Source organism: Zalophus californianus, chromosome 7, assembly GCF_009762305.2.
Source record: "Zalophus californianus isolate mZalCal1 chromosome 7, mZalCal1.pri.v2, whole genome shotgun sequence".
NCBI classification, from domain to species: domain Eukaryota; kingdom Metazoa; phylum Chordata; class Mammalia; order Carnivora; family Otariidae; genus Zalophus; species Zalophus californianus.
This window is the reverse complement of record NC_045601.1, coordinates 26,446,725-26,463,635: the sequence shown is the minus strand read 5'-3', so window position 1 is coordinate 26,463,635 and position 16,911 is coordinate 26,446,725. Positions and strand designations below refer to the sequence as shown.

Below are 16,911 nucleotides of genomic sequence, written 5' to 3'. Positions count from 1 at the left end.
TTAACTTCTGGTTTTCATCCAGAAAATGAAATTAATAACCAGCTCATAGTCATAGTGATTATGAGGAGAAAGGAGAAGTGTATAAATTGCTTATCACAACAGCTAACACCAACAATGTATAGCAAACATTAGTTTAATTTCCCATTTTACATAGCTTATTTTGAAATAATTAACTCATACCACATAAAATACACCTTTTAAAGTGTACAGCTCAGTGGTTTTTACTGGATTCATAGTTGTGCACCTGTCACCATAATCTGTAGAACATTTTCATCACTTCCATCTTTCCAAAAAGAAAAACATGGGCAGTCACTCCCCATTTCTCAAGCCCCCCAGCCATTGGCAACCAGTAATCTACTTGCTGTCTATGGGTTTGTCCATTCTGGACATTTCATATAAATGGAATCACACATGATTTTTTATGATTGGCTTCTTTTAATATTTTCAAGGTTTCAGGGTTTATCCATGTTGTAGCATGGCTCAGTACTCATTCATTTTCATGACCAGATCATATCCCATTGTGTGGATATGCCACATTTTGTTTATTCAACCCCCCCCCCCCCCCGCCCCATGACCTTGAGAACCTCCGCAGCCCCACAATTATCCAGAAGACCCTGCTGTGGCTCTGCGGAGAAACAAAATCATTCTGCGTAGGTTTGAGTTGGGCGGTGGCAAGGCAACTGAACCTCCTCCAGAGCATTCATTAGGGATAGAAATGAAGTCAAGTTATTGAGCACTTTGGAAAACACGGATTTTCATTCGACCCCAGACTGGCTCACACCAACTCCTGCCCTCTTTCTGCCAGTTCTCACCCTCTTTCCTACCATGGAGTCCCAGCGGTGTGGGGAGTGGGGCGTGGGGCAGAAAGAGGGGCGCGGGGCGTGAAGGGGAAATAACAGACCTGCTGTGAATACGGGCCCTGGTTAGAATTGTATCGTTCTAGGAATTAGTACTATGCTAAGATTTGATGAACAGAACAAATAATTAAAGACATGATACTTATATTTTTTCTTTTTAAAAGTACTCATGTTGCGCTTAATAATTCTTGCCATAAATATCAGAACAGAATATCCTGACATCATCCGTATCAAAAGTTCAGCACAGCCCAGGCCACTGTTTTCAGGCCCATCTTGACATTTGTGCACCTGGGGAACCTCAAAATTCATGCTCTAAAACTTATTTCAGAAGGAGAAAGTAGAGATTAGGGACTTGAAAGTTTTAGAACAGCCGTAACTGTTTATTTCTCCTGAATGAGTTTAAATAGTTTCTTCTTGTTGCAGCTCTAATTTTATAGTTTTAGATTTACTTATCAGTCAGCCAATCCAGCATTTGATCACGTCCAGTTTGGGCTCACAAACATGGCATTTCTTAACACCTCTTGTGCTATCAATAGTGCAGATTTCCTCAAAACATGCCATCACTTTCACTATCCATTACTTATTTGTGCATTAAAAAAAAATTATAGACCAGTTCATGTTCAAAATAAGTTATGTTGCTACATGTCCTGAATACAGACATTTAACTTATCGGGAATAGTCTTTTATTTCTGTTTTTCACTAATCACACAAATTTTTCTTGTACTCTCGTTCTTTTTTGCAATCTTTAGAGCCAGATAACTTTTTTTATAAAGATCGTATTGATTTATTTATTTGAAAAAGAGAGAATCTCAAGCAGACACAAGCTAGTCCCAGATAACTCTTGAGAGGCATACGTAAGGGGTTAAACTGGGGTTTCTTCCTTCACTCCTAGTAGTTTATTCCTTCTTCATACTGCAAGAGGAAGACTTTTTATAGAATTTTTTTTCAGTGTAGTGAAAAGAAGGGCCATATGCACCCAATGTTCATAGCAGCAATGTCCACAATAGCCAAACTGTGGAAAGAGCCAAGATGCCCTTCAACAGATGAATGAATAAAGAAGATGTGGTCCATATATACAAAGGAATATGACTCAGCCATCAGAAAGGATGAATACCCAACTTTTACATCATCATGGATGGGACTGGAGGAGATGATGCTAAGTGAAATAAGTCAAGCAGAGAAAGTCAATTATCATATGGTTTCACTTATTTGTGGAACATAAGGAATTACATGGAGGACATTAGGAGAAGGAAGGGAAAAATGAAGGGGGAGAAATCAGAGAGGGAGACGAACCATGAGAGACAATGGACTCTGAGAAACAAACTGAGGGTTCTAGAGGGGAGGGGGGCGGGGGGATGGGTTAGCCCGGTGATGGGTATTAAAGAGGGCACGTACTGAATGGAGCACTGGGTGTTATACGCAAACAATGGATCGTGGATCACTGCATCAAAAACTAATGATGTACTGTATGGTGACTAACATAATAAAATTTTAAAAAAGTGCATAGAATCTAAAAGTTTCTCAGGGAAGTAATTGTCAGGTACATATTTTAAAAGTTTAAGTGACTTTGCATAGACTCTGAAATGTTGAAAATATAGAACATGCTTAAGGGATTAAACTGTAGAGAATAAATGAATCATGGTACAACTTGCATGTGTGGATCATAAGAGAACACAAATGTAGGTACCTCTGTGGCAGGGAACAATGTTTTGTTTCTAATTTCCTTTCAAGTCGTTTTGTCTCCTACAGTGGAGCAGGACTAGCCTAATTTACGTGTCTCCACCTGTGTAAGAAATCACCTGAGGAAACAGTTAATGGCAGTAAGATTCTGCTTTATCCCAGTGACAATTTAGCTCTCTCTATGGACTGGCAATTGCCCAGCCATCTCAACCCTTAATCTGCTTTTGGTTGTTGCACAACAGGCTCCTCCCCACCTCGCCCACCCCCCCACCCCCCACTTTTTTTTTTGCTAAGCAAAGAAGAGCTAGTGTCAGTTGTTGATTTCCTCATCAATAGCCAGTGGTATGGTCAACCATGCAAAAGAAATCGTATTTCCAAATTAACCCATAGCAGTCATACATCCAATTTAAGTTACACTTACTCTTTAGGGAAGATCCAGCATAATTTTTAAACTTGGTAACTAATTATTCCCTGTCTGACCTCAGATGATTTTCTTTAGCCTGCTTTTCTCCTCTGTAATCTAACTCCCAGGGTGAAGGTGAGGAGTGAAGGAGCTAGTGTGTGGGGAAGAGATTTACTAGCACAGTGCAGGTCAGAGTAAACACTCAAACACAAATTAAGAGAGGTACAGCATTTATTACGTGGCTCCCTCCCCACTTTGATTTTGTAATGGTATGTATGTTAAATCTAGTTCTATTAGCAATAGATCTAGTTCTAAATGAGAAGAACCACAGATTGGGGTCTCCTATTTCATTCCCTTCTTGCAACACGCTTCAGAAACATTTAGAGCCCTTGTTTTCCAGGGTCATGTAAGAAAGAGGCATCCAGTTGGTGTCACCCACACTGGGGCCTCAATTCAGTGGACACCTGGGCCATAAGCAAGGCAGCGGCTGGACCTTTACTTTTCTGGGTGTGACTCACTGCTTTGTGTAAGAACAAGAGAAATCCTAAATGATCAAGGAAGAACTTCATGGTATAGTATTTTGGCTCTTGGAGAAGGGGCACAGGGAAAAGATGAAGAATGGATGAGAATTTGGTTTTGTACACTTAGGTTTTGAGTTGCTCTTGGTAATAAAAGATATTGGGGACCACCATATTGTAAACATAATTCACAAGAAGTATTCTTGCCCTAGAATTCACATTCCAAATGAGCACCCTAAAATACTTCCCTTTCCTCCAATTTGCTGATGTTGTGAAAGAATAATCTGTCAGATATACATATTAATTCAGTTCTAAGGTTATTTTACCATTTACCTCACTTAACATCATGATGGAAATTACTAATAAGATCTACACAAGTTGATAATTGTCACAGTTGTGACACAGATGTCAAATCCTAATAATCAGTGAAGGAATCTGGCTTTTTCTTAGCTTGTAACTTGCTTTTCAGTCCTTGAATTTGGAAAATTAGGGGATGTGAAAAATTATTCATCTACTCATTCAACAAATACTTGCCAAGTGCCAAATCAATGCAGGCATTATGCGGTAGGCAGGTTCTAAAATGGCTCCCAATGACCCCAGCTTCCTGATATCCATGCCCTTGTGAATCCCCTCCCCTTGAGTGAGGGCTAGACTTGTTTCTAATGCAGGGGTTGCCAAACTTTTTCTGTAAAGCGTCAGGTAGTAAATATTTTTGGCTTTGTGGGCTATATGGTCTCTCCCTAATTACTCAATTCTTCCTGTTACAGTGTAAAAGTAACTATACACAATATGTAAATAAATGTGATTAGCTGTATTCCAATTATTTACAAAAGTGGTTGGCAGGCTGAATATGGGCTGCCAACCACATTTGCTGACCTATGTTCTGACTAATCAAAAAGTGATGGTGTAATGCTTCTGAGATTATGTTACACAAAGAGTCCAACTTCCATCTTGCCTGCCCTGTCTTGCCATTTCACTTGTTCACCTGGGTGGAAACCAGCTGCCATTTTATAAGCTAATAAGGTATGAAGCTCACATGGGAGGGAATCCTCCAGCCAACAGCCTGCAAGGAACTGAGATCCTGTTCCAGTAGTCTGTGGGAACTGAATCTTGCCAACAACCACCTACATGAGCCTTGAAGTGGATCCTTCCCCAGTCCAGCTTTTAGATGACTATAACCCCAACTGAAAGTTGGTTGTCAGACTGTGAGCCAAAGGACCCAGTCAAGCCATGCCTTGATTCCTGACACAGAAACTGTGAAATAATAAATGTTTGTTATTTTAAGCCACTAAGTTTTGGGACTCTTTGTTACACAGCATTAGATAACCACCATGATAACCATATCACATAGCCAATACACATTATGATAGGCTCCTATAAGACTGAACAAGGGGAATGCTGCTTATTATTTCCTCCTCTTAGAGATTCACAATGAGTATCAACATATTAAGGTTTCCAAAACATCTTATAAAAAAGAAACTTGTTTAATTTTGTTCAATCAATCATTTCCCAAGCATATTTAACCATGCATCCTGTTTTTCTGGGAAGTGTCTATTAATATTTTATGGAGCTACTGTTTAGAGAAATATAAAATGCTGGAATATGAAAAAAAATCATTCAATTTAAAGAAGTAGCGCTTGCCAACATGCCATTTCTCCCTGGGTTGAATAACTAATCAGCAAAATTGACATCTTAGAAGAACGCAAATAATCCCATGGAAATTTATACCCCTATCTCTATCTCTTCCATCCCTACATGACGTACTGTACTCGGATATTTAAGCCCGCCAGCAGAGATAGTGACTATTCTTTCTGTAATGTTCAGCTCACTATGTAACTCAGTAATCCTTTAACACAGAGGATAATAACACTTTTAAGAACTTGCTAAATCAAAACTCCTTATGTTGGCTCTTGGAGGGATTTCACATAACAACAGCTGGGCATCTTAGGAAACTAAGGATTTGTTTTGATTTAATGTTGATTCAGAAGGAGGTATTTAATTTCCCACATTGCCATGAGGTTTTTATCTGAACAACACATTATTATACTGTAGTTTGCCAAGGCACAGCATTTCACTGCTTTGCTTTACACATGAGGAAACTGAGGCTCAGAGGCTAAATTATTTGTAAAGCTTCACTTGGAGGAAAGGACAGCCAGAGCAGGGATCAAAATTTAGTGTTGTCATGCAACTCTCTGTAATATTTCCAAAATTATTCTGGGGTCCCTGGGTGCCTAAGTTGGTTAAGCATCCAACTCTTGATTTCGGCTCACGATCTCAGGGTTGTGGGATTGAGCCCTGGGTCCGGCTCCCCCCTCAGCGGAGAGTCTGCTTGAGATTCTCTCTCTCCCTCTCCATCTGCCCCTCCCCCTGCTCTCTCTCTCTCTCTCTCAAATAAATAAATAAAATCTTAAAAATAAAATAAAATAGTTCCTAATCTGGTACATGCCTTTCCAACATATTCATTTTTAAAACACACTTTCATCTCTCTCGAGTATGGTAAGAATAGAGGACCTGCAAATGTTTGTCTTATTCTCAAAATCTTCTGGCTCCACCATAAAATTTCTTCAGCTACTCTGGGCCACATTGTTCTCTCTCTTCTTGGAATTTATAGCAACAGAGGATCGCTTGGAAACTGAGACATTTCTGATGCTGGAATCCCAGCTAGAATTTCACCGACAAGTGGTCATCCAATTTGTGTTTTAATATCTCCGGTAATGGACATAGCCTCCTGAGATGGCTAACACTGCTGAAGTGATTATTTTCCCACTTAGGATGATCCAAAATCTTGTCTCTCCGACAACATACATCGTTGTTAATTTTATCTTCTGGGGATTCACAAACCATGTGTAATTGATTTTATATATAAAAAGCCTTCAGATAGTTGATGTGTGTATGTACAGTGTGGGAAAGGGGTCCAATTTCTTCTTTTTTTAAACAGATGCTCTGTTTTCTATAAATGGAAAAATCCATCTCTTCTTTGACTTATCCTCTAACAAGTACCCATGTATACAAGAGTCTGTTTTGGACTTTCTTCTGTTCCCCTGGATTAGATATTTGTCTTCATACTAATGCCACGTCATGTTGTCGTTCCAGCTTTATAGTGAGTTTTTATATCTAGAAACACATCTCCCTCCCTGGTTCTTCCAGACTGACTTGACTATTTTTGGCCCCTTATACTTCCATAAATATCTTAGAATCAGCTTTTCAAGTTACACACACATACCGCAATATCTCTTAGGATTTTTTTTAATTAAAATTGCATTGAATTAGTGGATCTGTTTGAGGAAATTAATCTCTTCATTCTTCTGAATTCTCTAATTCATGAATAAAACATATCTCTCCATTTATTTAGGTTCTTTAGAAATGTTCTTAAAGAAAATTTTATAATTTTCTTTTTTGACTTTTTTTTTTTTAAGTAGGGGTTGGTTCTTGAACTCACGACCCTGAGATGACTAATATATTTGGCTGAGCTGAAATCAAGTGTTGCGCTTAGCCAGCTGAGCCACCCAGGCCCCCCCAAATTTTATAATTTTACTCATAAAGTTTGTACTTTTATTTTTTTTCTAGATACTTAATAGCGTTTGGTGTTTTATAAGTGATATCTTCTTTTCTTTTGAGAGAGCAAGAGTGAGTTTGGGGGGAGGGGCAGAGAGAGAGAGAGAGAGAGAGAGAGAATCTTAAGCAAGCTCCATGCCCAGCACAGAGCCAAGGCAGGGCTCGATCTCACAACACTGAGATCATGACCTGAGCCAAAATCAAGAGTTGGATGCTCAAGTGATTGAGCTACCCAGGTACCCCAATAAATGATATTCTTTTTTAAAGCTTCTTGATCAAAATAGAAGATGTAGAAAAATATGCAAATCATAAGTGTAGAACTCAATGAATTGTAAAGTGAACTCTCCTGGGTTCCTGCTGCTAGATCAGGACCTCTACCCCAGAGTCACGTCTCATGTCCCTCCCAGTCATACCCTCTCTTTCCTTCCCAAGGGTAACTACTATCTTGACTTCTAACACTGTCATGTAGAACTTTGTATAAATTAAACCATATAAAATGTAGTCTGTTATTTCCAGCTTCTTTGTTTAATGTCTTATGTGTGTGATTCACACATATTGTTGTGTGTAGTGGCAGATTGTTCATTGATATCCAGCATTCTAGCACATGGATATATGACAATATATTTATCTATTCGGCTGCTGGTGAATGATTGCACTGTTTCCAGTTTAGAGCTATCCAATGTAACTGTGAATGTGCTTGTGGATATATTTGGTCCACATGTTCATGTTTTTCTGTTGAGTCAATTGTATGCACATGTTCAACTTTAGCAAATAATGCCAAACCATTTTTCAAAGTACTTATACCAATTTGCATTTTCACCAGCTGAATGTGACTATTCTGGATGCTCACCAGCACATGGCTCTGTCGGTCTGTGCTGGATAAAAAATTCTAGGTAGCTTGAAACAGAAATCATTATTTTTCATGATTCTGTGGGTTTTCTGGCCTCCCCTGGACATTTCTTCTGCTGCCTGTTATAGTCTGGGTCATTCATATGGTTGTAGTCACTTGGGAGCTCAGTTGGAACAGAATACCTAAGATGGCGTCATTCACACATCTGGTGCTTTGACTGGGTTGGCTGAAACAGCTTTGGGCTGGCTCAACCTCTGTTTCTCCATATGGTCTCTCATTATGCTATAATCTAGCCCATGCTTATTTACATGGCTGCTACATCCTAAGAATACAAAAAGACAAACTGCAAATCTTCTTAAGGCCTAGGCCCAGAAGTCACACATCTTCACTTTATCAACATCCTTTGGTTAAAACCACGAGCAACTGAATTCTGCTAACAACCACATGAAAGAGCTTCAGATCCTTCAAATGAGCTTGGAGTCCTAGCCAACGTCTTGACTGCAGCCTTATGAGAAACCCTGATACCTGTTATGGCCTTAATTGGGTCCCCCCCCCCAAATTTCATGTTGAATCCCTAACCTCCAGTGTAACTATATTTGGAGGCAGAGGCTATAAAGAGGTAATGAAGGTTAAGTGAGGTTATAAGGGTGGGAGCTCAATCCAATAGGACTGGTATTTTTATAAGGAGAGGAAGAGACACCAAAGATCTCTCTCTCTACCCCCCGCCCATCCCACCTGGTTTGTGCACAGAAGAAAGGCCTTGTAAGAACCCAGAGAGAAGGTGGTTGTGGACAGGCCAGGCCGAGCGGTCCCATCAGACACCAGCCCTGACAGCACCTTGATCTCAGACTTCTAGCTTCCAGAATTGTGAGAAAATAAATTTTTGTGGTTCAAGGCACTCAGTTTGTGATATTTAGTTATGGCAGCCCTAGCAGACTGACTAGGTACTCCACTATGCTGTGCATAGATTCCTGACCCACGGGAACTCCAAGATAATAAGGTTTTTTTGTTTTGTGCTATTAAATTTTGGGGTCATTTGTTACACAGCAATGGATGACTAATACATCAGCCTAAGTTTGTTCTCTATGTCCTCTTTGTGTCCTAAAAAGATAGGTAGGTGGAGTGCCCTTTTTAAGCCCTTCAGATTATTGCTTTCCGGGGAAGAAAAAAAACCAGTATTCCTGGCTGGTAAAGAATTGTTCCAATTTCTGAGTCATTTTCCCAGCAAAGTGAAACACAACTCTGGTTTAGATTCATATTTGGGTGCAAACAGATGAGAGCAGAGTAAATTGCAATGACTTGGAGTTCATGAACTCCTTGTGCATATTTGTGTGGATTATCCTCCACGGAGATGTATATATATGATTTGCTGTAATTTTATCTCTATAAATATAGAGATGTAAATGAATGGCTGCAATTAGATAATTCCTATAAGGACAACACTAATATACTGGATGTTTCTAGGTGATCTTCATTAAGCATCTATTGAAATGAACCTATACTTCTTAGGGCTGGAAGAAAATAATTTGCTGAGATGTCAGCTGGGGATTCTTCTAGAAAAACCTTGGAAATGGAGTGCTTCCACACAAGATTCAGTGCCTGGACACCTTTCAGCAACAAGTCATTAAATAGACAGGTAAATTACATGCTCTAGGACAAAACAAGTTTAACTTGTAAGGTCAATTTTACTGTGATATATTGGGTCTCATGTTGCCATATAACACAACAACAATGAAACCTCTAAAGAATTTAGTTTTGGAGTCACTTCCAACAAAAATAAACCAGCACTTGTCTGCCCCCCAAACAGTCTCTTCTAACCCCAGTCTCCAACTCCTACTTTATGGGGAGACTCAAGGTCTGCCTCCCTTTTCCTCTGTACCTCTAGGGACAATAGAAGGCTCCAGAACACACAGTATACTGGGGGAGGAGACAAGGGGAGGTGCTTTTGGTAGTGCTTGGTGTGGAGAGTATTAATGTGTAATTAATTCTCTGCATATTTCTTTAACCCTCTCTTCCTTCCCATGCCAACAGTTCAGTTTGATGGCCTGGGGATGCCCACTCTTTTGAAATGTAGTCAGGAAGTAGTCATTGAATGGCTTAGGCTTAGGCAGCTCTGCCAGCCCTTAATGGAGAAGGCCCACAGCACTTGCGTGGTTCAGGCCTGTTCCCAAGGGAAGGACACTAGCCAGGCTGGGCCTCAAGCCTGACCCAGTAAGAAAGCCAGTGGGTTTGTATATGTCATCTGAGCAACGCTGGACTGAAACCCAGGTTTGGGGGGACCCTGGTCCTTGGTGTATCTCTTCCTTAGAGACGCATCTAACAATGGCTACTTAGCAATATTTATTGACTTTGGTTTTGGTGGGAACTATGAAGGTGTAGGACCGTGGGTTAGTAAAATCATACCTACTTCAAATGGTCCTGTTTTCACAATTCAAGTGTAGCCTGTATGTGTTTTCAAGATGAAATGTTTGGAATCTGTTTCCCCAGGTCACATTCGTTTAGGTAGAAACAAGAGCCAGGATTCATTACCTCTTTGTTTTCCAAAGGGGCCCTCTCCTAAGGCCCCACTGTAATCATATCCCCTGGCCAGCCTTTCCCACCAGCCCACCGAACAAGCCTGGGCTTGTCTCTCTCCCCAGATAAAAGCACCTTAAGCTGAGGGAAGAGACCCCTCCTACGTAGTGAAAAGTGCTTTGTGAACTGTAACGTGCTGTGCAAATATTAGCTGTGAGTTTGCGAGATTGCCAAAGGATTGGTTAGCAACTAAGAATAGACTGAACTCTACAGGAAAATGATATTTTCTCCCCCTTACAGCTCTTTCAGGAAAGAGTTGCTCTTATAAGTCATTGGTTTGACCTCTGGACCAGCAAGCAACGTCAAGAATTCTTATTTACGATTTTTTTACGATGCACCAAATCACAGTTAAGGTAAATGTACGCTAAGGATGCAATTATCATTGGTTCTTAAAGGAAATAAAATATAGTAAAATGTTTATATAACATTCTAGGGTTTCTCCCCTCCCCCCCAGAAGGAACAAATAAAACAATTGGTATTTTAAGGTTTATGAACAGAATCTTCTAGTGCTGCTTTCTCCTTGAGGATGAAATGGAACCTTGGGGGCTCTAACACCTTCCTACCACAGTGGGATGTTTGGTTTTTGCAAAACTCAGAAGCTTTAGCCAGTGAATTTTTAACATTCCCTTAGAATATTGGCTTCTCCTCAGAACTATCAGACGGATGGACAGTATAGTTCAAGTAGACATCTGGCACATAGGCAGTCCATAAATAATTGTTACACGAATGGATGGATCTGAAAAATACCCAAGGAATGACCATGGTAGCAACATTTAGGAATATGCACAAGACTCGATTGATGGTGGCCATGGTTGCCAACAGGTCCTTGTTCTTATTCTTACCGTGGCCTCCTAGAGTGTCTATCATTTGCTTTCAAATACTCCAGCAGAAATGGTGTGCTATTTGAAAGTGTTAGTTGAAATTGCATGCAAGAACAGCTAGTGTTTTGATCACGAATTAATACTCCAAGGGTGGTTAGCTAGCATTGTGTTGGAAAGGTCACAATGTCTCAATTGTTACAAGATACTTTGCTAATGAGCATAGCAAATTTCAGACATTAGTTATTATCAGAACAGCCAGTAACTCGTTCATGTGTCAGATGAATGTTAGAAAGGCACTCTCTTTGGTAAAATTAAAGCTATTCAGACGTGGGACGGAAAATGTTTCAGAGAGCCCTCCAACATGCCTGGACCTGGTTGAAGAATCCAGCCAGCCCTGTAGCAGGTGCTTGTATAAGGCTTTATCCCCAAGCAAATGGCGTTGTCAGTCTGGGGATTTTGGGTAGCCTGAGGCTCTCAAGGAGGGTAACAGTAGAATCCCCTTTCTGGAACACTGTACTTTCTCAATTGAGTAAACCTTTCGCCCAGACAGAGAGCTGGGACTTCATCAAGCCCACGGAGGAGACTGTATGAATGTGGTTGGGGCTTGTTGGCTAGGTTTGTTTAGGGAAACTCTAGGTATGGCATCATTTGGGGTTAGTTGTTTTCACTGCAACCTGGTAGTGAGGTTGTTGGGAGAGGCTAACCATTAAACTTCTTAGGTAACTTCCAGAAAGTATCAGGAGTTGTGCAAAACAAAATTGGCTTATTTTAGTTGGCAATACCTGCCTTCCACTCTTTCTCACACTTCCTCTCTCCCGTCTCTTTCAATCAGCCGTTTCATCTCTCCTACCTGCTTGCTCACCTTCTCCCGTGTCTGCTTTCTCCTGCATCCGGGGGTGCATGGTGGGTTGTTAAGAGACTGCCCCTGATGGAGTCACCAAGTCACTGGAGGGAGACACACCTTCCTGGCTGTGTTGAAAGAGGCTGCAAACACAGGCCACCGAAAAATAGGCTCTTTCGTCAATGCTTAAAAATCAGGGAAGGGAACTTTTTATAGTAGTCATTGGCTAGGTTTCCTTTTACTCCAACTTTACAGCTTTTAAGATAAAATAACAGACCAAAACCCACATCCATAATTGCTTGTGGTACATCATGTTCTAGTTTCAGGTATCATAAACCACGCAATTTTAGCTGTAACCACTGGAGGTCATTAGAGATCTTGTGGTCTATTTTGAGGCTCATTAACATTGGGCCTGACATTTTTGTCACTGGAAATTGTATCCTTTGTCTGGTACCTGAATTCTTACTGTGGCACAAGGATATGGAACTAACCCGTTCAGTGGAATTACCTCGCTTTGTTCTGTAGCAGCTATGTCTGCAGAGGGTTGTACACCGTAGTTGCATGAAGCTATTATTCCATAGTCTGGACCGATGCTTGTAGAAGTTGTATGTCAATTTCTGGTCTCTAGAGCTGGCATCCTGAACCCAGCTCTAATTTCTAGTGGTGGTTTGTTGTTGAACATCAATTCGTTCATTCTGCCAAGTCTGGATTAAGTCTTTCTTCTACTACTTCCTCTCCATCTCTTTGAGTCAGCCATGTCTTCTCTCCTGCCAACATTTACAGAAACCATTTACCGATAGTCTAATCCAATTTGAGTTGTGCTTGATTTTGATTAAATCTAAAAGCCCAACTCATTTTATTTGTTAAAATTAGTGCAATCAAATTTCTTTTAAACACCTTTATTGAGATATAATTCACGTACAGTAATATTCATCATCTAAAAGATACAAAGTTAGTGGTATTTACAGAACTGTGCAACTATTACCACAATCTAAGTTTAGAACATTTTCATCACCCCAAAAAGAAACCCGCTACCCATTAGATGTAACTCCGCATCTCCATCCCCAGCACTGGGTAACCTCTAATCTACTTTCTGTTTCTATAAATTCGCCTTTTCTGGACTTTTCAAATAAACGCAGTCTTACAGTATGTGGTCTTTTGTGACTGGCTTGTCTCATGTATTATAATTTCGTTAAATAACAAAAGGCAACCAAGTACATGTAAAGATCGAATTGGCTTTATTAAATGGTTCATGAGGGCACCTGGGTGGCTCAGTTGGTGAGATGTCTGCCTTTGGCTCAGGTCATGCTCTCAGGGTCCTGGGATCAAGCCCTGCATCAGGCTCCCTGCGCCGCAGGAAGTTTGCTGCTTTCTCTCCCTCTGCTCCTCCCCCCTGCTCGTGCTCTCTTCTCTCGCTTCCAAAAATAAAGCAAATCTTTAGAAAAATGTTCTCAAGTATCTAAAGCCTTCATAAAAAATGTGCAATGAACATTGTTATTAAATAAATAAATAAATCGTTCATGAATCGGGAAACACCCCATCTAGCAAGTACAGCTGCACTCTGAGAAGTTATACAAAACAAAATGGAAGGAAAGTGTTTATGGATGGAGGGTGGGAGCAAGAAAGTTAGCAAAACAAAAGGATTGTTCCAAACAAGGCTGTTTGCTGAGGGGGGGGGGGGGGGAAGCAACGTGCCGTATCATGCAGATTCCCTCATCTTTCTTTGGGGGATGGAGAGGACCCGGGTGAGATGGAAAGAAAAATGTTCCTGACTGACCGGTTAAGGCCCCATTTGTGGGGGAGGTTGAAACTGCAATTAGATTGGGTATTAAGCCCAGTTTGGCAGCTCGGTCTAAGTGACACCATTTGGGGCCTGTGCTTTGCTTTTTTTTAAAACAATGTTCTCAAGGTTCATCCATTTTGTAGCATGTATTAGTACTTCTTTCTTCTTTATTGTTAAGTAATAGTCCATGGTATGGATATACCATATTTTACTTATCCATTCCTAAGTTGATGGGCATTTGGGTTGTTTCCACATTTTGGCTACTGTGAATAATGCCGCTACGAACATCTGTGTGTATAGGTTTTGCTGTATGGATGTCTTTCTTTTAGGTCTATACCCAGGAATGGAATTGCTGGGTCAAATAGTGACAGTGCAATCAACTTTTCATTATTAAACATTTCTTTTGAAACCTGTTTGTTCCTGTAGTCCCTGTTCCTCCACCCCTGAATAAGCAGGTGAATACAGGAGAGAATTCAGCGTTACTCGAACGTCTGAAATCTTTCTATCTAAGCTAGACTGTATCTGTGCAATCTGTGTTTTCAAGGCAGATAAGTCATTGTTTAGATGTTTTGTCTTATAACTTCTGAATAATTTCATTTTAATTCAGGCAGTTATAGCTACAAAGCTTAACTAGGATATTGTGGTTTGGTTGGGACTGTGTTGTCACAGTTTTCTTTGAAGGTTTCTTCTTAATCTCCATGAGATATGTTCCAGTATCCAAGATTTTTCTCTTTGTCCTTATATCCCATATTGTTAAGATTTATTTTTTAAATTTATTATTATTATTATTATTTTGGTGGGCAGCAAAGCAAGGTTTAATGAGCACTAGTAAAGTTTATTGAATGATAGAATACAAAGCTTTAAGATTTCTTAAATGGGGTTTTATGATATTTAAGACATTTTTCAAGGGTTCAGCTTCTTAAACCATAGCTCTGGCAAGCTCTTCCTCACCTTGACTTTGACGGGCCCTCTCCTGGGAAGGCTTCTCTGTACGTCTTTCACTCCCGGCAATTTTTACAAACGTCTATGGTGGCATTTCCCCCCGCACATTATGCTTATATGGCCACATGTCTAAATGATTCCACTAGTGTCATCGCCCTGCCCCTTGACCCAGCTGACTTCTCCTGACTCCCTAAAGGAAACTGGGCTGTTTCTGTGTCACTCCGAGAAACCCATGAGGAGTTTGCATCGGTCTCCTAGCCACACTGGTGGGACTGGTTTCAAACTGCCTGGGCCCAGCAACAGGCAACGCCCCCCACGAAGGCCTTTGATTCCAGGGCTGGAGCTGTTCAAACCTGTAGCTTTCCCTGGTGGGTCCCTGGGGCAACATTCATGCAACTGTAATCCCAAGACACAGATGGTTTGTCTGCGTGTGTGTGTGTGTGTGTCTGTGTGTGTCTGGGGAGAGGGAGTTCATGGAACCGTGAAGGATTAGCTCTTGTCATCTGTCTCCATCAGAGCCAACTAGAAATGGGGGGGGGGGGGGGGCAGGAAAATCTACCGATCGATGTACACTTAAGAGAGAATCCCCAGCCACTCTTTCCAAGCAGCCCCGGGGAGAGCTCAGGGGAGGATGTCTATCTCGTTTGTGAACGGTGAGGAAATCTGGTGTACACATTTTTCAGAGACCATATACCTCTGGGCTAATTTTGAATACAGAGCAGCTACATTACACTGAGTTCCCGAGCACCCACTTGAAAAGGGAGTATCTCCGTGTGGAGGCAGCGGACTGCAGAGGGGCGTATTCGAACGCACCCTGGGTTCCTAAATATTCAAGACGAGTCTGGAAATCTGGGTCATCCTGACTCTTCCCTCCCTCAGCCCCGTCCGTATTTTGGACATGCTTCTGTCCTTTCACACAGATCAGAAGGTCACGGACAACCATAGTTTGTCTTTGGGGCAGTTTATTTAGAGGTGGATGAAGCGAAGTTCATCCTTGAGTTTAAAAGAAAAGGAGGAACCCAAAGCCCAGAGCTGTTTTATTGGGTGGGGACGGGGACAGAGGGGGAGTGGATGGTGGGAAGGTCGCTGGCTTACGCTAGGCAGAGCCTGTGCACCTGAGAGTCTCACTTCCCATTTTGAAGGTGATACCATTCTCTACAGCGATGGTGCCACACTTTATAATGTTTAACGTGTCTTTCCAGCACTTCACGCCACCCACATTCTGTTCTGTACAGTACTTGATTTTCTGTCTGTTCCACTATACTCCTGCTCCGTGAGGGCAAGAATTTTTTTGGTGATTCCTTGTGTCCCTAACTCTTAGAACCATAGCAGGGACTTATAGCCACCCAGTAAATGCTTGTTGGATGGATGATGTCTAAAATACTCCTGATGACAAGAATAACAAAAAAAAATTGGAAAAAAAATTTTCATGTGTAGCTCTCTGGAAGAAACTTTTCAAGATATTACAAGTTCCCAAATATGGGAGATTACTGATATTTTGCTTCATTCAAGACTTTATGTTAATTAATTGACTTGAGACTTCTATAAAACAATTCCAAAAGGAATTATGCACAGTAACAATACCCAAGGGTGGCATGTCACACTCTCACCTGTGTCAATGGCCCCTCTTGAAGTTGTTCATTGCACAACTGCCCAAATGCAGTGGCCCTGCTAATTAATACCACCAGCCATTTATAAAGTACATGATATTAGCTTCCTCGGCTACCAAGAACCCTTTTAGCTACCACGACTTCTCTGCATAGGAGGAGTCAAATTCACAGGTACATCACTGGAAAATGGAGAAAGGTTTTAAAAGAACATTTATCTCTGTTCTGTATTTAAGAGTCTCTTTAGGAAATAAATGTCCAGAGGGTGACAGGTAGAAGCAGAAGTAGAATGCACAGTAAACATTCAGTGGGTGTTGGTCATCTCTCCTCCTGTTCCCTCCGTGTATTACTTTTGATGTCATGGTCAGAATGCTTTCGAGTGCAAATAACAGGAATGGAATTCAAACCAGCTTAAGAAGAAATGGGAATGTATTGACTTAAGATTTGTCTAGCTTCAGTCCGGGCTAGATCCTTGGATTC

At 41.0% G+C, this 16,911-nt stretch overlaps 1 protein-coding gene across 5 annotated transcripts in view; it reads left to right on the top strand.

Annotated features, from left to right (window-relative positions):
• The first annotated feature begins 9,380 nt into the window (after nucleotides 1-9,380).
• The window catches only part of ECT2L (epithelial cell transforming 2 like), a 64,045-nt gene continuing 56,514 nt past the window's right edge, over nucleotides 9,381-16,911 (top strand). For all 5 annotated transcript variants that reach the window (XM_035728699.1, XM_035728698.1, XM_035728700.1 and 2 more), the window contains exons 1-2: nucleotides 9,381-9,499; nucleotides 10,678-10,790. In XM_035728699.1, the coding sequence (XP_035584592.1) occupies nucleotides 9,398-9,499; nucleotides 10,678-10,790 (215 nt within the window). In that variant the 5' untranslated portion in view covers nucleotides 9,381-9,397. The remainder of the gene's footprint in view (nucleotides 9,500-10,677; nucleotides 10,791-16,911) is intronic.